This window comes from Oryx dammah, unplaced genomic scaffold, assembly GCF_014754425.2.
Source record: "Oryx dammah isolate SB20612 unplaced genomic scaffold, SCBI_Odam_1.1 HiC_scaffold_9, whole genome shotgun sequence".
NCBI lineage: Eukaryota > Metazoa > Chordata > Mammalia > Artiodactyla > Bovidae > Oryx > Oryx dammah.
This window is the reverse complement of record NW_024070193.1, coordinates 49,118,242-49,139,436: the sequence shown is the minus strand read 5'-3', so window position 1 is coordinate 49,139,436 and position 21,195 is coordinate 49,118,242. Positions and strand designations below refer to the sequence as shown.

The 21,195-nt window shown below is 43.1% G+C and overlaps 1 protein-coding gene across 1 annotated transcript in view; it reads left to right on the top strand.

Annotated features, from left to right (window-relative positions):
- The window catches only part of ITGA9 (integrin subunit alpha 9), a 367,824-nt gene that overhangs the window by 220,962 nt on the left and 125,667 nt on the right, over positions 1 to 21,195 (top strand). Inside the window, exon 18 of the mRNA XM_040246228.1 lies at positions 15,002 to 15,152. Coding sequence (XP_040102162.1) covers positions 15,002 to 15,152 — 151 coding nt within the window. The remainder of the gene's footprint in view (positions 1 to 15,001; positions 15,153 to 21,195) is intronic.

Sequence of the window (21,195 nt, the reverse complement as noted above, 5' to 3'; positions counted from 1 at the left end):
CCAGGTGGTCAAAGATAACAGGATTAGCTGATGTGACCTGCCAGCAATAGACCTCAAGGCCTCATTCACTGGGTCATAAAGTTGGTGTAGGGCCTCCATCAGCAGGCACTATCAGTGGTGTCAAATCTCTTTACTCTTGTGTGCGTGCCTGGTGTCTGGCTCCAGAAACTGCATCTGTCTGCCTGATCTGCCCACTGGGTAGTGGGCCAGAGGTGCTGGAAGAGATGCCCTCTCTCTCCCACATCAGCCATCAACCAGTAACTGGAGTCAGCATACAAATTCTTCCTCCACTGCACAGATGGGACAGTTGAAGGCATTCCTTATGGCCTAGATCTGTGTGGCTTTTCCTTCCTTCTGCCATGTCATATGCAGCCCATGAGGTTCACCTGCCCAGTGCACAGCTTGGGGCATCAGATTTTGGTAAAACTCAAAAATTACTTTCTGAGGAAGAAAAGTACATATGTGGGATACCTTTCCTTTTTAAAAAAAAATATATTTTACAATATTTATTACAGCCTTTTGCAACTGAGTGAGTTTCAGGAAGCTAAATATTGTCAATTTTATGTCTTTAAATACTCAATTTTGTTTTTACCCCAGTTTATTTATCCTAGACCTCTGCTTCATATGAGCAAAACTGTGCCACTGAAAACTACTCACAAATCAGCAATATATTAAAAATAAAATATGTAGAATTTACTGAGAGGCTAGAACAGTTCTGGCAAATAGAAATATAATGTAAGCCACATAGGCAATTTTGAACTTTCTGACTGTTTTCTGGTAGTCACACTGAAAAATTAAAGTGGAACTTATGTGACAAATTTTATTTATCAAAAATCACTTAAGCATGTCATTAATGCAAAAGCAATGTTTGAGATTTTTAAATCCTTGTTTGTTTTATTGCACTGAGTCTTTGGAATCTTTTATACTAATTCAGATCTGCCACATTGTCAGTGCTCAAAAGGTACATGTGTCCTGTGGCTAAAGTATCTGACAGCACAGATCTGGAGTTTGCACTTCAGGGTTGACCCACTTACTCGACGAGGAAGCTGGGGTAATTACACGCCAGTTCCCATCAGTCATTGGTTGAGGGCTGCTACAGAGAATATCAGTGACTTAATTCTTAGGCACTTAACTGACCTGAAGCAAAAAAAAAGTCCTCCAGTAAAAGATGGGGATGGTAGCAGATAGAATTGCAGCCTTGGAGGCTGTAGTGAAAAGGCCTCTAGGAACAGGAGCAGAACCATCCATAGCCTACTATGTTTTACAATACCTTTACTTTGGTGCCTTATTATATATTATCAAATGACTTGCAACACGCTTGGGATTAGTGACCCAAAATAATTGTAAAGTTTATTGCCCTACAAGGATAAACTCAGAGAACTCTGACATTCAAGGTCCATGGGAATCTGGGCACATCCTACATATTCTATTTGCCTTCTAGCCATCATTTTGCTAAGAATGTCCTGCCTCTTTTCTTATTATTTCTGAGTCATTTCTATCCCTATAGCTGTTGGTTTTTTTTTTTTTCCTCTGCCTGGAATGTCCTTCCTTTTTATCCACCCCTCATGCCCCTTATCCTTGTAAGATGTGACTCATTTCTACATCTCTTACGGAACTTCTTATGATAACTTCAGTCTACAGTGATTTCTTCACTTTGTATTTCTCTTGCATCTTATCCAGCACCTGTTCCTTTGCCATGACTTCTCTTATCCACTTCATGGTGCAGCTCCTTCACATAATACTCAGTTTATTTGGTGCTTTGTGCTCATATTTCTTATAGGAAGACATCAGATGAGGAACTGTGGTTTTATGGTTTGTTTTTTCATGTTTGTAATTTTAAGCACTAATTGTTAAAAGGCTCTGATAGTTGTCAACAAAGTGCCAAGAAGGAGATTGCCCAACAGGGCTTCTGAAGGCATCTGGAATCATCCTGATTGCCTCCACCAATTTCAAGAAAAATTGTCAAAAGGAAAATAAGCACCCCCAATAGCTTTCGTAAAGAGATAACACCACTCAGTGTTCTAAATATTCAAAATGGTAAGACGGCAACTACAATTTCCTTTCTCATCTTATACCCAAATAAGTTTTATGTAAGTTTTATACCATTTAGTTGTATTTTTATGTACTTTAGAAGTAATGGGCATAGAAGGAGGATCGCTGGACCAGAAATTAGGATGGCTGCCTGGCTCTGGCACTGTCTGCTGTGTGGCTGCAGGAAAGTGGTTGATTCTGGCCTTTATCTGCAAAATGATAACGCAAATGAGTTCCCATTCGGCTGTCGAATTCCATTTCTGATTTTATGATGTCTGCTCATTTTTAAGAATAGGCATCATTGTTTATGATTTTAAATTGCAGTGGCTATAATTTATGTCATTGCTTTTATGGCACACTGTTGAGGATATCTGTGATTTGTTGGATGCTGAATCCTTACTCAGGATTTAATATGATTTCCATGAATGGAAGAACTAGGGTGTGCCACGTGTATGTGTGTGAATAGTCAATCAGCCACATTTTTGTTGACAGGGCTATCATCCTATTAATTGTAGGATTCATGGTTCACTTCCTTGATAATACCTTGCCTAATATCCCCCATGGCCCTCTTCTAACCTCACTGTCCCTGCAGAATCCCTTCTTTGTACTCTCATCACATAAAGGATCTCATAAGGATGTTTCCTTATCTCTTAGCATGTATTGACATCAACTTACATCTCTCATGTTTGTTTCCTCCACTGGCCTGTGAACTTCCTTGTATCTCAGTTGAGCAGGTAGTTTTAAAAAGTGATGGCTAGATAAATGGTTAGAAAGAGGAAGGGAGGGACAATAGGCTGGAGGGTGGAAGGAGGAAGGCAGGGCAGGAAGAACAGATGGATTTGACTGCCCTACACGATTATCCTGGGCTTTGCAGTTGTTGTTGTTGTTCAGTTGCCCAGTTGTGTCTGACTCTTTGCCACCCCATTGACTGCAGCATGCCAGGCCTCCCTGTCCCTGTCCATCTCCGGAGTTGGCCCAAGTTCATGTCTATTGCATTGGTCATACTATTCAGCCATCTCATCCTCTGACTCCCTCTTCTCTCTCTGCCCTCAGTCTTTCCCAGCATCAGGGACTTTTCCAGTGGGTTGGCTGTTTGTATCAGGTAAGCAAAATACTGGAACTTCAGCTTCAGCATCAGTCCTTCCAATGAGTATTCAGGGTTGGTTTCCCCTAAGATTGACTGGTTTGATCTCCTTGCTGTCCAAGGGACTCTCAGGAGTCATCAGTTCTTTGGTGCTCTGCCTTCTTTACAGTCTAGGTTTCATAACCATACATGACCACTGGGAAGACCATAGCCTTGACTATATGGACCTTTCTTGGCGGAGTGATGTCTCTCTCTGCTTTTCAACACACTTGTTTGCTTTCCTGCCAACAAGCAATCATCTTCTGATTACATTGCTGCAGTCACCATCCGCAGTGATTTTAGAGCCCAGGAAGAGGAAATCTGTCACTGCCTCCACCTTTCCCCCTTCTATTTACCATGAAGTAATGGGGCTTGATGCCATAATCTTAGTTGTATGTGTGTGTTTTTTTTTTTTTACTATTTAGTTTCAAGCCAGCTTTTTCAGTCTCCTCCTTCACCTTCATCTTTAGTTCTTTAGTTCCTCTTTGCTTTCTGCCATTAGAATGGTATTATCTGCATATCTGAGATTGTTGATATTTCTCCCACCTATCTTAATCCCAGTTTATAACTCATCTAGCCTGGCATTTCTCATGATGTGCTCAGCATATAAGTTAAACAAACAGGGTGACAACAGACAGCCCTGTTGTATTCCTTTCGCAATCTTGAACCAATCAGTTGTTCCAGTTGGGTTCTAACTGTTGCTTCTTGACCCACAAACAGGTTTCTCAGGAGACAGATAAGATGGTCTGGTATTCCCATCTCTTTAAGAACTTTCCACAGTTTGTTATATCTACACAGTCAAAGGCTTTAGTGTAGTCGATGAAACAGAGGTATATGTTTTTCTGGAATTCCCTTGCTTTCTCTGTGATCCTGCAAATGTTGGCAGTTTGATTTCTGGTTCCTCTGCCTTTTCTAAAACCCAGCTTGGATATCTGGAAGTTCTTGGTTCATATAATACTGAAGCCTAGCATGCAAGATTTTAAGCATGACCTTATTAGCATGGGAGATGAGTGCAATTGTCCGATGGTTTAAACATTTTTTAGTACTCTCTTCTTGGGAATTGGGATGAGGATTGACATTTTCCAGTCCTGTGGCCACTGCTGTGTCCTCCAGATTTGCTGACATATTGAATGCAACACTTTTATAGCATCATCTTTTAGAGTTTTGAATAGCTCTACTGGAATTCCATTACATCCTCTAGCTTTATTGACAGCAGTGCTTCCTAAGGCCTACCTGACTTTGCACTCCAGGTTGTCTGGCTCTTGGTAACTGACCACAACATTGTGGTTATCAGGTTTATTAAGATCTTTTTGGTACAGTTCTTCCACGTATTCTTCCCATCTCTTCTTGATTGCTTCAGCTTCTACTAGGTGTCTGCCATTTCTGTCCTGTATTGTGCCCATCTTTGGGCAGAATATTCCCTTGATATTTCCAGTTTTCCTGAAGAGATCTCTAGTCTTTCCCCTTCTGTTGTTTTCCTCTATTTTTAAGCATTGTTCATTGAAGAAGGCCTTCTTGTCTCTCCTTGCTATTCTTTGGAACTCTGCATTTACTTGGGTGTACCTTTCCCTTTCTTCCTTGCTTTTGGCTTCTCTTCTTTCTTCAGCTATTTGTAAAGCCTCCTCAGATAACCAGTTTGCCTTCTTGCTTTTTCTTTGGGATGGTTTTGTTTGATGTCTTCTGTACAATATTACTGAACTCTGTCCATATTCTTCAGGCACACTGTTATCTAGATGTAATCCCTTGAATCTATTCATCACCTCTGCTGCATATTCATAGGGGATTTGATTTAAGTCCTACCTGGATGACCTAGTGGTTTTCCCCACTTTCTTTATTTTAAGCCCAAATTTTGCTATGAGAAACTGATTATCTGAGCGACAGCTCCAGGTCTTGTTTTTGATGACTGTATACAGCTTCTCCATCTTTGGCTACAAAGAATGTAATCAATTTGGTTTGGGTATTGACCATTTGGTGATGGCCATGTGTAAAGTAGTCTTTTGTGTTGTTGGAAAAGGGAGCTTGCTATGACCAGTGCATTCTCTTGGCAGAATTCAGATAGCCTTTGCTCTGCTTCATTTTGTACTCCAAGGCCAAACTTACCTGTTACTCCAGGTATCTCTTGACTTCCTGCTTTTGCATTCCAATCCCCAATGATGAATAGAACATATTTCTTTAGTGTTAGTTCTAGGAGGTCTTCTAGGTTTTCATAGAACTGATCAACTTCTTCGGCATTGGTGGTAGGGCCATAGACTTGGATTACTGTGATGTTGAATGACTTGCCTTGGAAATGAACCAAGATCATTCTTTCATTTTTGAGGTTGCACCCAAGTACAGCATTTTGGACTGTTTTGTTGATTATGAGGGCTAGTCAGTTTCTTCTATGGGATTCTTGCCCACAGTAGTATATATAATGGTCATCTGAATTAAATTTGCCCATTCCTGTCCATTTTAGTTCACAGATCCCTAAGATTTCAATGTTTATTCTTACCATCTCCTGCTTCACCATGTTCAAGTTACTTTGATTCTTGGACCTAACATTCCAGATTCCCATGCAGTACTTTGCAGCATCAGATTTTATTTCCATCACCAGACACATCCACAGCTGAGCATTGATTCTGCTTTGGCCCAGCAGCTTCATTCTTTCTGGGGCTATTAGTAGTTTTCCTCCATTCTTCCCTAGTAGCATATTGGAAACCTTCTGACCTTGGTCAGATCTTTTTGTCTTTTTAAACAGTTGATGAGGTTCTCACAGAAAGTATACTGGAGTAGTTTCCATTCCCTCCTACAGTGGATCTTGTTTTGTCAGAACTCTCCACTATGACCCGTCTATCTTGGGTGGCCCTACATGGCATGGCTCATAGCTTCTTTGAGTTACACAAGCCTCTTCACTCCACAGCAAGGCAGTTATCTGTGAAGGGGTTTCCAGATGACTCAGTGGTAAGGAATCTGCCCATCAATACAGGAGACTGGGGTTCTATGCCTGGGTCAGGAAGATCCCCTGGAGGAAGAAATGGCAACCCACTTCAGTATTCTTGTCTGAAAAATCCCATGGACAGAGGAGCCTGGAGGGCTGCAGTCCATGGGGTCGCAAAGAGTTAGACACAATTTAGTAGCACACTGAGCACACTATTATTATAGTTGTCATTATTAAATATAGTTGTGGGTCACAAATATAACGTTAGTCCTAATAACAGTATAATAAGAAGTTTTGCAAACTCAGACACAGTTGCTGGAATACACTCAATTGGATTACTGTGTCTTAGTATACTTTACTCAGGCTCCTTTTCCCAAAGAAAGGCAATGCCAAAGAATGCTCAAACTACTGCACAATTGCACTCATCTCATACACTAGTAAAGTAATAATTCTCCAAGCCAGGCTACAGTAATATGTGAACCATGAACTTTCAGATATTCAAGCTGGTTTTAGAAAAGGCAGAGGAACCAGAGATCAAGTTGCCAACATCCACTAGATCATCAAAAAAGCAAGAGAGTTCCAGAAAAACGTCTATTTCTGCTTTATTGACTACACCAAAGCCTTTGACTGTGTGGATCACAATAAACTGTGGGAAATTCTCCAAGAGATGGGAATACCAGGCCGCCTGACCTGCCTCTTAAGAAGAAATCTGTATGCAGGTCAGGAAGCAACAGTTAGAACTGGACATGGAACAAAAGTGGTTCCAAATAGGAAAATGAGTATATCAAGGCTGTATATTGTCACCCTGCTTATTTAACTTATATCCAGAGTACATCATGAGAAACGCTAAGCTGGATGAAACACAAGCTGGAATCAAGATTGCCAGAAGAAATATCAATAACCTCAGATATACAGATGACACCACCCCTATGGCAGAAAGTGAAGAAGAACTAAAGAGCCTCTGGATCAAAGTGAAAGAGGAGAGTGAAAAAGTTGTCTTCAAGTTCAGCATTCAAGAAACTAAGATCATGCCATCTGGTCCCATCATTTCATGGCAAATAGGTGGGGAAACAGTGGAAACAGTGTCAGGCTTTATTTTTGGGGGCTCCAAAATCACTGCAGATGGTGACTGCAGCCATGAAATTAAAAGATGCTTGTTCCTTGGAAGGAAAGTTATGACCAAGTTAGACAGCATATTAAAAAGCAGAGACATTACTTTGCCAACAAAGGTCCATCTAGTCAAGGCTATGGTTTTTCCAGTAGTCATGTATGGATGTGAGAGTTGGACTATAAAGAAAGCTGAGTGCCGAAGAATTGATGCTTTTGAACTGTGGTGTTGGAGAAGACTCTTGAGAGTTCTTTGGACTGCACAGAGATCCAACCAGTCCATCCTAAAGAAGATCAGTCCTGAGTGTTCATTGGAAGGACTTTGCTAAAGCTGAAACGCCAGTACTTTGGCCACCTGATGTGAAGAGCTAACTCATTTGAAAAGACCCTTGTGCTGGGAAAGATTGAAGGCAGGAGGAGAAGGGAATGACAGAGGATGAGATGGTTGGATGGCATCACCGACTCAGTGGAGATGAGTTTGAGTAGACTCTGGGAGTTGGTGACGGACAGGGAGGCCTGGCATGCTGTGGTCCATGGGGTGGCAAAGAGTCGAACACGACTGAGCTGAACTGAAGAGGCTCCTTTTAAACTAGCTTCAAAAAACAATAAAAGTATTATATTTTATGGAAGATATATTTTAACCACAATTATTTAAATAAGAGACTTAAGGAAAGTCTAAAATGATCTAATAGAAAATTATCAAATACCATTTAGCTGCTTTAGTTTCTTTCCTCAGAATCTTCACCAAAAAATTGTCTGCATAAAACTGTTTCTGTGATGGTAGAAAAGGAAGAATTTGCTTTAGTGGCCTTTAGTGGTTCAGCATATAATGATTTGATATGTATATAATGATTTTTGATGTATTGTATTTGCCCAGTAGGGAATTTTGAATGGTATGTGCTTTTCATGTATGGTAATGAGTAAGCTCAGAGTACAGGTTCTACAGTGATCCTGAAGTACCACACATGGTCACCAAGATGCCGGTAGCAGCATCTGACATTTGAAGTATTGAATGAATTAATGCTCAGCTTCAATGTAAACCTAGCATGTTCACAAACAGCTGCTGTAAGATGTATCAGGACAGTTATGCTTATTCTTTTTAATAACAAATGAGCAAGATGTTTCCAGGAAGCTGTATGTATGCTGTTCAGTTCAGTTCAGTTCATTCACTCAGTTGTGTTTGACTCTTTGTGACCCCATGGACTGCAGCATGTGAGGCTTCCCTCTCCATCACGAACTCCTGGAGCTTGCCCAAACTCACGTCCATCGAGTCAGTGATGCCATCCAGTCATCTCATCCTCTGTCATCCCCTTCTCCTCCTGCCTTCAATCTTGCCCAACATCAGGATCTTTTCCAGTGAGTCAGTTCTTCCCATCAGGTGGCCAAAGTATTGGAGCTTAACTTTAGCATCAGTCCTTCCAATGAATAGACGGGATTCATTTCCTTTAGCATGGACTGGTTTGATCTCCTTGGGGTCCAAGGGACTCTCAAGAGTCTTCTCCAACAACACAGTTCAAAAGCATTAATTCTTCAGCGCTCTACTTTCTCTATGGTCTAACTCTCATGTTCATACATGACTACTGGAAAAACCATAGCTTTAACTAGATGGACCGTTGTGGCAAAGTAATGTCTCTGCTTTTTAATATGCTGTCTAGGTTGATCATAGCTTTTCTTCCAAGGAGCAAGTGTCTTTTAATTTCATGGCTGTGGTCACCATCTGCAGTGATTTTGGAGCCCCCCAAAATTAAGTCTCTCACTGTCCATTGTTCCCCATCTATTTGCCATGAAGCGATGGGACTGGCTGCCATGATCTTAGTTTTTTGAATGTTGAGTTTTAAGCCAGTTTTTCACTCTTCTCCTTCACTTTCATAAGAGGCTCTTCAGTTCCTCTTTGCTTTCTTCCCTAAGGGTGGTGTCATGTGCATATCTAATATTGACATTTCTTTTGGCAATCTTAATTCCAGCTTGTGCTTCATCCAGCCTGGCATTTAGCATGATATACTCTGCATATGTTAAATAAGCAGGGTGACAGTATACAGCCTTGTGTACTCCTTTCTGATAGCTCAGATAGATGCTGTAAGATAAGCTTTATAGGAACTGTACAGTTTGTACCTTATGTTAATGACTAATCATGATTTTCATATAAAAGTACACGAGTCATTGGTGTACTTAGAAATCTGACCCACTTAAAAGACTGTGCAAGCAAATTAAAATTAATGGGAAAATTTCTCAGGGACTGAAATACCTGGAAAATTAGAAAGATTGTTCTTCAGCAAATCAGAAAGCACCCGTGGAGTGTTTGGCACAAAAACACTGTGCCTCACCATTTTATTATTTCAGCAGTCCTGTCTGAGGGGTTGGTCTTTGTGGAATCCTGTTTTCTTCAGATGTCATTAAAAGACATTTGTTATCAAAGCCCTTTCTGACTGAGGTGGAGTTTAAATAAGAGCTATAGCTCAGACTGCCTTTGTGACAAAGGCAGTTTGGCACTAGTTCCAGCTCAGTGCCTTTGTGCTCAGGTGACCTTGATCAAAGTGGGCTCCCCTGTGGGGTTCTCAGCATCTTCACCTATAAATGTTGAGGTTGAACCAAAAATCTGTTGTGGGATGTTGTCCATGCCATTCATTCAACAAGAGTTTGTTGAACACCTACTAAGTTCAGCACCATTTTATCACTGAGGGTTCAGTTCAGTTCAGTTCAGTTGCTCAGTCATGTCTGACTCTTTGTGACCCCGTGAATCGCAGCACGCCAGGCCTCTCTGTCCATCACCAACTCCCGGAGTTCACTCAGACTCACGTCCATTGAGTCCGTGATGCCATCCAGCCATCTCATCCTCGGTCGTCCCCTTTTCTCCTGCCCCCAATCCCTCCCAGCATCAGAGTCTTTTCCAATGAGTCAGCTCTTCGCATGAGGTGGCCAAAGTATTGGAGTTTCAGCTTTAGCATCATTCCTTCCAAAGAAATCCCAGGGCTGATCTCCTTCAGAATGGACTGGTTGGATTTCCTTGCAGTCCCAGGGACTCTCTCAAGAGTCTTCTCCAACACCACAGTTCAAAAGCATCAATTCTTCGGTGCTCAGCCTTCTTCACAGTCCAACTCTCATATCCATACATGAGTACTGGAAAAACCATAGCCTTGACTAGACGGACCTTAGTCGGCAAAGTAATGTCTCTGCTTTTCAATATGCTATCTAGGTTGGTCATAACTTTTCTTCCAAGGAGTAAGCATCTTTTAATTTCATGGCTGCAGTCACCATCTGCAGTGATTTTGGAGCCCCCCAAAATAAAGCCTGACACTGTTTCCACTGTTTCCCCATCTATTTGCCATGAAGTGATGGGACCGAATGCCATGATCTTCGTTTTCTGAATGTTGAGCTTTAAGCCAACTTTTTCACTCTCCTCTGTCACTTTCATCAAGAGGCTTTTTAGTTCCTCTTCATTTTCTGGTTCAGTGACATGCAAAACCAGAAATAGGTTCCTGCCTGCTGGTGCCTAGATCCTAGTAGGGGAAGAGATCATCCTTAATCAAATAGCCCACAAATAAATATGTCAACCCAGCCTTGGGAAATGCCATGAAGAGCTGGTGGAGTCCTGGGACTGAAGAAGCTCCTAATCGGGAGGTTTATTTCACTCAGAAGGGAGACCAAGAAGGACCTCCTAGGGAAGTGAGAGGGGCTGGAGGACGTGGGCTGTAGTGGAGAGGGACAGAGGCACTGAATTCTAAGCCCAGCAACTTGGCCACCTTATCTCACGGCATCTCGATTTCCTCATCTCTAAAAATGGAACTGACATCAGGAGCTTTTCATGCTGTTGTAGGTTTCAGGACAACTTGTTTGAAAATACCCAGCACCAGGCAAATTACACTGCATTGCATTTCTAAGAATAGCTTTGGAAGCAGAGATGTACTGTTTTGTACATGGATTTTTAGATGTGGGGAAAGAGTGAAAACAGCTTTGAGGATTCTTTTATTAAAACGTCTGAGTTCGCTTTTGGCCCTGGAAGGTCCCTGGCTTTCCTTAATCATAGAGCCAAGTTTGCATCACTTGACTTTGAAATCCTGGGAATGACCTTGCTGCATGATTCAGTGACAGAGGCCTGAGCTTTAGGGGCTGGCAAAAGGTTAGATATCCCTTGCCATTTATACAGGAGGGTAGGAGGCTGATCACATGAACAACACTGGTGTGAAGAGGCAGCCCCTGCCCCATTGTCCTCAGCTTTTCTCTCTTGTCTGTATGCTTAATATTTCATTTGGAAATGGTGGACACTTTCTGCAGCTACTTGTGGGTGCTTATGCAATTCCTTCTTGAGATAAAGTGAGGCTAACACTCTCATAACTCTTCAAGGCCTGAGGATTACTCCTTTAATCTTACAAAAGCAAACAGGAGGACAGAAATAACCCATCAATTGTTTCAAATGAAAATGGCCAACAATAATAAATAATTGCCACAATAACTTGAGGTTAAGGTCTTCATTTGTTGGAGGCCTTTCAAGAATTTGAAGCTTTTCTCCAAGTTAATTTTTCACATCTTGTTTGTTTCCTCAGAGTGTTGCTTCCAAAAGCAAGGCCATTAGATCTCTTGTTACATATGTTATTCTTGTTGACATGCCAGGCATGCAGGAAAGTGAGTTCCTCTCTTCATAGATGGGTAATGCTGATTCCTCCCTTGCAAAAATCCATATTTCAAATTATTATAGCCTGCTGAGATTTTGGAGAGTTCTCTTCTCTTTCATGCTGTATTAATGGTTGCAAACAGCAGTGAACATGTTAAGTGGAAAAGGAATTTGTTGGAAAGATATGGTTCAGAGCCTAGGCAGGAAGGGGAGGCAAGGCTTAGCCCAAAATGCCAACTCTGGGCTCTCAACTCCTCTGCAGCTGCCTTAGATGATCTCAGAGAGCCCTAGTGTCTTTGGGCAGCCGTTAGAATTCAAGGCCCCAATTGGCAGCATCCACCACCCACACTGAGGCCTCTTGACTACCCTTAGATTACATGACTGCACTTAGTTAAGTGCCCACACTTGAATGACCAAAAGGAGAGCAAAGGCAGGGTCTGCCCCCTCTACTGCTTATCTTCCTCTCCTACCTATCTTGAGATTCCCTCCAAACAGGAAGTTTTCAGGATCCTGAGTAGCCAAAAATAGCAACTATCCATCATTCAGGGTTTCTCAGGTGGCACTGGTGGTAAAGAAGCCACCTGCCACTGCAGGAGATACGGGTTCAATTTCCTGGGCTCTGGAAGATCCCTTGGAGAAGGGGATGGCTACCCATTCCAATATTGTTGCCTGGAAAATCCCGTGGACAGAGGAGCCTGGTGGGCTACATCCATAAGGTCACAAAAACTCAGACACGACTGAAGCAACTTAGCATGCACACACACGCATCCATCACTCAAACCCTTGTAGGCTTGGTCACATCTGCTACCAACTGGTTGGCCAATCAAAGACTGTTCTCCAGCGTGATTTTTGTCTGAAGCTCACATCACCTGATAATTGTCAGTCTCATGTGCATCTTCATCCTTGCCACCACCATCATACTCATCTTGTTGATGGTCTGTTTACCCCACAACTCTCCTGAGCTGCCATTTCCCTCCATCTCACTCTTCAAACATCCCTCCCTCCTCCTCTCCCTTCCTGGTCTTGGACTCTGCTTTTATTTCACTGCAAAGTGGAGGCCTTCCCAGGGCAACTTTGATTTCTTCCTGCCACACTTCTACTGATGCATCTGGGCCATGTGCCCCATTTTCTTACTTCATACCAGCTGAGACCAGCCCCTCTGTTCACCAGGCCACCCAGCAACCGTGCCTTGTCATCTCTTCATTACTTGCCCTCTGTCTAGTAGATCCTTCCCAGTATCGTGTAAATATGTCATGTTAATTCTTTTCTGAAAATAAAAAAGCAATTTCTTTGAGCCCATTTCCCCTACCAGCTGTCATCCTATTTCTCTGCTTTCCTTTACTGAAAAACTCCAAAGAATTGGCTGTGCCCACTGTTTTCATTTCTTATACCCCTACCTCTCTTAGACCAACTCTCCTCAAGCTTTATCCCTGACACTACACTTCAGAAGTTCTTATCAAGATCACCAATGACTTCCAGATGGCTGATTCCAAAGGCCAATTCTAATTTTTCATGTTAGTTTGCCACATTTGGTGAAACTGATTACTTCTTTCTTGAAGCATGTGGCTGCTTGGAGACTGTCTTGATTTTTCTCCTGTCTCCTTATTCATTCTTTCTCTGTCTCCTTTGCTGGCTTATCATCATCTTTAACTCCTAAGTGTGAGCCCCCCTTCTCTATTTACATGCATTCCCTAGTGGTCACTTCTAATCCACCCCAAATGTGTATCTCTGGCCCTGACCCCCTGCTTCCACTCCAGACCGTTACATCCAGCTCTCTGAGCATCTCTTCTCAAAAATCCAGTAGGCATTTGAATGTTCTCTGCTGACCTTCTATACCTTTGGTCTTTCGCATCTTGATAAATGACACCTCTTTCCTTCCAGTTGTTGAATCTAAAATTCTTGCAGCTATCCTTGCCTCTTCTCTTTCCTGAACACCGTTCTTCCAATCTGTGAGCAAAATATATTGGCACAGTTTTTGAAACATCTAGAATATAACCTCAGCTTCTACCCCCGTGGTCTGAACTGCCATTTTCTTACACCTGAATTCTTATAAGAACCTTCTCACCAGACCCTCTCTTTCCTTCTGACTGAGTATACTCACCAAGCACATCGCAGCTAGTGTGAGCCTTTATATATGGAAGTCAGGCCATATCATCCCCTGTTCAGAGCCCTGCAGGACCTCCTGTCTCAGAGGCAAACTAAGGTCCTTGTGATGACTCCATCCCTTCACCACCAAGCCCATTCCCCTCCCTACTCTGCCCCTCACTCGTTCCTCTCCAGCCACACTAGTCTCCTTGCTATCCTTGAACACACCAGGCATGACTTTGCTAGTTTCCAAATTCTGTGCATCTTGCTTTCTTCCTTCTGGTTTCTACTGAGAGGCCACCTCATCAGTGCAGCTTCCCTGAACCAGCTTATTTAAAATTGCACCCTACTCTCCCTCAAACTATGGTGCCTTCTTTCCTTCTTAGCCTTTGTAAGTTTTCTCCATTGCTCTTACCACAATCTGATCTATATATTTGATTCTTTGTGTATATGTTTTTTGTCTCCTTAAAGCTACAGAAAGGCAAGAACTCTCTTTTGTTCACTGCATTCTCTAGCCCATAAAATAGTGATTGGCATGTCGTAGGTGCTTAGAAATATTTGAGTGAATTATCCTATAACCAAAATCCATGATTAGGTTATTGAAAGAAAGTGAAAGTGAAGTCTCAGTCGTGTCCTACTCTTTGCAACCCCATGGACTGTGGCCTACCAGGCTCCTCTGTCCATGGGATTTTCCAGGCAAGAATACTGGAGTGGGTTACCATTCCTTCTCCAGATCTTCCTGACCTAGGGATTGAACCCGGGTCTCCCGCATTGTAGGCAGACGCTTTACCATCTGAGCCACCAGGGAAGTTGATTAGGTTATTTAAATGTGTTATAATTTTCCAAGTTGGATACACTAGATTTCACATGAGCCATAGGACGGCCTAGTGAGTGAGTTAGACTACACACCACAGAACCCCGCCATGCTTAGATGTGGAAGCTGAGGCCTATGAGGGCTGGCTGGGTATCCCAGAACACATGGCTAATTAGTGGGTTCCTGGGACTTGTAGTCCTGATCCAGAGGAGTTTCTCCCACCTGCCTCCCCTGCTTTCAGCTACCTGCTACATTCCATGTTACTAATATATTAGTGAAAGTTTTATCACACTTATTGCTGTTCATTTTTCCTTTTAGCGTTGATGAGAAAACCCCGTATCTAGCTCTGGGGGCTGTGAAGAATATCTCCCTAAATATCTCCATCTCCAACCTTGGGGATGATGCCTATGATGCCAACGTGTCATTCAACGTTTCTCGGGAGCTCTTCTTCATCAACATGTGGCAGAAGGTAAGACGGCCCTGTGTCTAGTGCATTTGCTGACTTTCATCATATCCTGGAAAAGCAGTGATCTTGCAAATACTGTTACTTTGTGCGGAGGCTCATTTGAAATTATTAGAATGATTTCCTCCTGGACTTAGAAAGCATTGTTGGTAAAGCCAAAGAAGAAACTGAATACCCACTGTGCATTGGAGCCATATCTGTATTTGACACCACCTCCCATCCCTTCTATCTTGTGAAATCCTCTCCACACAGTTGTATTCTGGCCCCTTCCCTGAGATGATACAGTCATCATCTCTGGCACACTCATGTTCTACAGAATTCATGCTTTAGGTCAGCAGTGGTTGTGAAAGACCAGATAAGAAATGAAAGCAAATCACTGCTTATCATGTGAGTTATCACCAGTGATGCCTTTGATGTTTTCCATTCAAGGGTCATGAACATCAGCCTCTGCTTTGGCATATTGACTTATTCCTGAAATATTTTAGTGAATTGAGGAAATTAAATTATCTCCATGAATTGAGTGAGTTTTTAAGAGCAATTTAATTTATTTGAATGATGTTTAAATAGCGTGACTCAGAAAGGAAAAAGGACCTGGTTTTCTCTCCTGTTCCATAATCCCCCTCAGTGAACCACTTTGGGGAAGAAAGAGTAACAGACCTCATCCACAGGCAAGCAGAAGGAATGACTGGACTCAAACGTCCTTCCATGGAGGTTGTCTGCCTGTGGTTAGACAGGTTGTCTACCTGTGGGCAGCTCTTCTGATGGGAACCTTTGCAGCTTTTCAAAGTGTTCACAGCGGTGAACTGCGGCACCTTGATGTCTGTGTAGAAATGGAGCCAAAATCACTTTCTGAGGTAAACCTTGGCCCTGCCCACAGGTGAGCACTAGGCCAACCTTCGGGCTGTGGACAGCCTTTGTCTAGGCACAAATCCTGTCAGGCTCAATATTTTGACCAGGACGTGCCAACCCTGCCCAGCTTACAGGGCAGCTGAAGCATATAGACATCTAGAATGGCATTCCAAGAACTTCCCAAGAGATCATCTCAGACTCTCTGATGCTACATAGCTTCTGGAGCTCCAGGATAGTGGAGGCCACAGAAGCATTGAATGCAAGAAGAGCATACTTTCCAGCTCCTCTAAACCTGCCAAATTGTCCCTGATTTAATCTCAGTCCAGAGGGAACCAAGTATCCAGAGTTCTTTACTTGGCTATGGACAGAATCTCTTTTACAGAATGTCATGTGCCACGATGCCATCTTCCTCTTGGGGGTAGGAGGGTGGGTAGAGGGAGAGGGGTTCAGTCAGGGACCAGACCTGTGGAACCCATCTTTATGATAACTGGTGGCTAGGTCATCACTGTCCCATACTCAAGCCCATGAAAGAACTTTCTTTCTACCTCAGAAATAGGAATAGCTGTGCTTTTCCAGAGCATTTTAGCTTGTTTGTTATCTGTGGACAGAGGCATCCTTATAACCAACTAAGCTTCATTATCTCTGTTCTAGAAAGCTCAGAGGTGGCCTCACTGTTAGTATAAGGACTTCGTGGTATTATTTTGTAAACAAAGTAGCCTCCTGCTTCTTACTTTACTTCCTTTCACCGTGTTTTTCTTTTTGGCTTGGAGACTGTATAATATTCTATCATAGGATATAGTATGGATTGCCTGTGAATTCATGCTATTGGATATTTAGATTAGTTCCAGTTTTATTATCTTTTGAATAATATTGTGATGACTATCTTTTAGAGCAGTTAGTATGAGCAAATGATTATATCCTTAATCCTGTAATTATTTGGGGAATGGGAAGTCTCAGTTATTGATCAACCAACATGGGTTTTTCATACATTTCCCCATTCCCTCCTTACTGCATGTAATCTGGGCACACCTGATTTATTGGAGCAATGTTCTCAGGAGAAAAGAAATGAGGAAACGGAATGGGGCGGAAAGGTCTGAGGAAGGGTACAAAATCCCAAACCAGCCCTGGTCTGTCTGTGGGGTAAAAAGAGATGGAGGGTGCTCTAGAGCATAAATTAATCAGCATAATTGTCCCTGTTGAAGTGGAAGGGGAGCACCATTCCCACCCCATCATCATTAGTAACCACTGGGGAGAAATCCTGGATAAGGGGACTCAGTCAGTCAAGGATGATGCACCTGAGGAGGACACAGGTGTCTCGTTGGCTACTGTGGCTGATCATGGGGCCAATGAGAGCTCATTTTTATCTCTTTGCCATTGAGTCCCAGTGACCTTTAAAACCTTTGGCACAGGGGACACTAGGTTTCAATTTGGCAGAAAGTTGGCAAGGTATCAGGCTCTTTGGGCTCTGGTGCGCATTAGTCCAAGAAAGGTTGCAAGGCACAGAGACATCATACCATGTAGCAGCTGCAGAGGCAGGGCCAGCTAGAAAAGCATATGGGTGAGACGCCCTTCAGTGCAGTAGGAGAAGGAGTAATAGAGAAAAAAATCCCCTCCTGTGACTATAACCACAACTGCAAAGTTAATCAATTGGGGAATCTAAGTGGCGTCATTCAGCCCAGAGCAAGGTTTTAACAATACATAGGTGGGTAATGAGTGAGACAGGAAGGGGCCCACCCATACTGATAGACCTACCAGAACCAGCATGGGCCCTGCAAAAAGGTCCGAACACGTTACGTAAGAAGAGTGTGACTCCAGAAACAGAGGGAGAGCACACCTTTCAGAATGCTATTAATAGAAAGCAAAAGTAAATTTTACAGGACATCTGTCTTCTTAGTAAAATTCAAGAAAAAAAACAAGTGAACCCAGCAAATGATCAGATGGTAGAACAATGGACTGAGAGGAAAGTGGAAAGGGCTGACAGAGAAGCAAAAAAAAAGTTTGTGGGTGGGATTAGGAAGTATTATAATGAAACCAAGAGGGCAATGACAGAATTAAAATATTTGTTATGATCAGAAAGGAGCAGAATTAGCAGTATGGGAAACTGATTCATTGTTGCGGAGGGCATATTTGAGGAGATCTCTGAGAATTTACAGAGAAAAAGAACAGAGCAGTGGAGAAGGATGGCAGTGAAGACTAGATATGGAAGGTGAAGGCTGGAGAATCAGCAAATGGAAATGGTTCCAGAATCACTGGAATAGAAGACCTGAGTAGACAGCAAAAAAGAATCCCCATTTTTGGGAATGGTGCTGCAGACATCAGGAAAAAGTGTTAAAAATGGCTTAATGTTTACATACAGCTTCATCACATTTCAGTTTTTGCACTGTAGAAATGATGCTACCCGTACCTAACAGAAAACAAAGAAACTCATTCTTTCTCCAGCTTTTGTAACATTAATAGCAATAATTAGATTGTGTTCCATAGTGAAATAAGAATTCTATACCCAGCCAACTTGCCCTGCATGGTGAAAGCAAAATAAGGATAGCTTTGGATATATAAGAATTTGTGAAGTCTACTAAGTCTTCTAGTTTAGACTCCCCCCAAAGCAGACCTGGACACAATGACTGTGGTACAGGTAGGTAGAGAATGAGGTGGGGGGAGGCACAGTGCAGGAGTGATGAGTTTTGATGAAAAGGGACAAGACAGGAAAGTGTCCACGGAAGGGCAGGTTTTGCTGTGGGCAGTTTGTGTTCTATCCTGCTGCAGATCCTCTGAGAGACAGACTCTAGAACACCCCTCAGAATCATTGCTGTGTGGGGTAAGGAAGCCGCTGGAGGGTTTATCTACCAACTCCTATTTCTCATCCATGGAGAATCGCTCCAAAGGCATTAACTGTCCAGCCTTTGCAGCCTTCCCTGGCTCTGGGCCACATTTCCTTTCTTGGGGCCAGGAAACAACTCAGGCAGAGAGATGGGGGAGCTTCAAGCCTGGAAGGAGACTGGCCTCAAGTGACCAGCCCTTGGGATGGTTCCGGGGAACATGAGCAAGGCACTGGCAGCATCTGAGCAAAAGCCATGAGAGCTTAAATAACCATGAAACTCTTCCTGAGAAACGGCTACTTACATATATAGTGTATTGTGGGATAAAAAGTGTATTGAAGCCAAATAAAAAAGTAAGCAAAAGCAACTTTTACAAATATTTAAAATAGGAAGCAAATGTGAAACAATAATTATTGCCTCAGCAAATAATAATTTTGAATATTAATATAAAATAAGTCTATAATCTCAGTTTTACCATAAAAATTTGAGAAGAAATTTAATCTCATTACTCCTCCTGCTTCACATTCTTTAGGATGGATCTCAGGCTCCTCAGCTGTTCATGAGAGGCCCTTCCCAGCCTGGTCTTTCTTGCCTCCCCTCCTCCCAGCCTCATAGTCACCATCCCCCACATACACCCTTGAATCCACTCATAATTTCTTGCTGAAGCTGCCTTTACTCAGGAATACCTCAACCCCAGTTTGTTTAATGAACTGTTCCAACCTCGCATCTCAGCTCAAGGGTCACCTGTGTAGGCCCCTCACCTGAACTGGTGATGTGGGTGGCTAGCTATCCCTTTTTTCCAGAGTCACAGAGCAACTCGGGGCCCAGGCCCTGCCTTCAAGGTCTCCAGTCTTTTCTGTCAGCACACAATTAGTGATGTCTCAGTTTCTGAGACTGAACAAAAAATATGACCTGAGATGGATTTTTTTCTCTCATGCAAGGCTCCTCTTAGATTTGTTCGGATTCCTTCCTTTAAGAGGAGACTACTTATAAAAATGTGGGCTGCATGGGTGCTGCTGCTGCTGCTAAGTCTCTTCAGTCGTGTCTGACTCTGTGCGACCCCATAGACGGAAGCCCACCAGGCTCCCCTGTCCCTGGGATTCTCCAGGCAAGAACAGTGGAGTGGGTTGCCATTTCCTTCTCCAGTGCATGAAAATGAAAAGTGAAAGGGAAGTCGCTCAGTCATGTCCGACTCTTAGCGACCCCATGGACTGCAGCCCACCAGGCTCCTCCGTCCATGGGATTTTCCAGGTAAGAGTACTGGAGTGGGGTACCATTGCCTTCTCTGGTTACATGGGTGACCATCTGCTAACTGTCCTCTCACCTATGTAAAGCTAAAAGAGAGAGTGAGGAAGAGTGGAGAAAACATGGTTTGGAACACGACTGCATCACACAACTTTAGGATCACATTCACCTTCGGCTGTAGGTGAGCAACACCCCAGAGCACAGTTCCACAGAATATAATGTCAACAGTGCCCTCTGGAGTCATATAGTCATGTGGCACCAGAGTCAGGAAGAAGTCCAGTTGTCATTTCTTGCCTTGGTGCCACATGGCACATGGGGACTTAGCCGTTCTTACATCAGTGGAACAGGAATGGAGTTGTTTGGACAGCAGTGATTAAGTACCTGTGAAGTGTCAGGGGCTGTACTAGCTGCTAGGAGACACAAGGAAGAATAAGCACTGGTCCCTGCTCCTGGGAGGACACAGCCTAATAGGGAAAAAGGCACGTCAGCCAGCAATTAAAGTACGAGATGCCAACTGCTCTACGGAGGTACTAAGAAGTTGCTTTGAAGCACAAAGATGACAAGATGAAGCAAGTTGTTACTGTACCAGGTAGTCTCAGGTTGGACAGAATCCCTAGATAAATGCTGGGGGGTAGGTGGATGGGCCTCTGAAGAGTTGATGTCAGCCAGTGCCAACATTTCAGAGCTAGGGTTGCTGAGTGGGGTGGGTGGGCCAGTTTATTTGGGAGGTCCAAATAAGTCCAGAGCTGGTCTGAAGCAAAGGTGAGATGGTGGAGAACAGAGGAGGAGGAACAAAAGGAATCTCACCAGGTGGAAAGAAGCTGCCCATGTGGGACAAAGGGGCAATAAGTGGCAGGGTGACTTTGGGACATTTTAGAAATGCTGTTTTGTGCTGAAGTTGCTTGTCAGCTGGGACTCCTGCTGTCATGAAAGCCTCACATAAGTAAGAGAGAGAAATTGAAAAAAAGGGACTGGATTCATGAGTACATCTTTGTGGTATTGACTGCCATGCATACATGGAAACAGACAGAGAGGTGGACAGTGTAGGCTTCAAGCGGATGTGAGAGAGCGCCCAGCTGATTTGGGGGTACAAAGGGGACTCAGCATCTTGTCATGGAGTCAGGGGAGAGGGAGAAAGG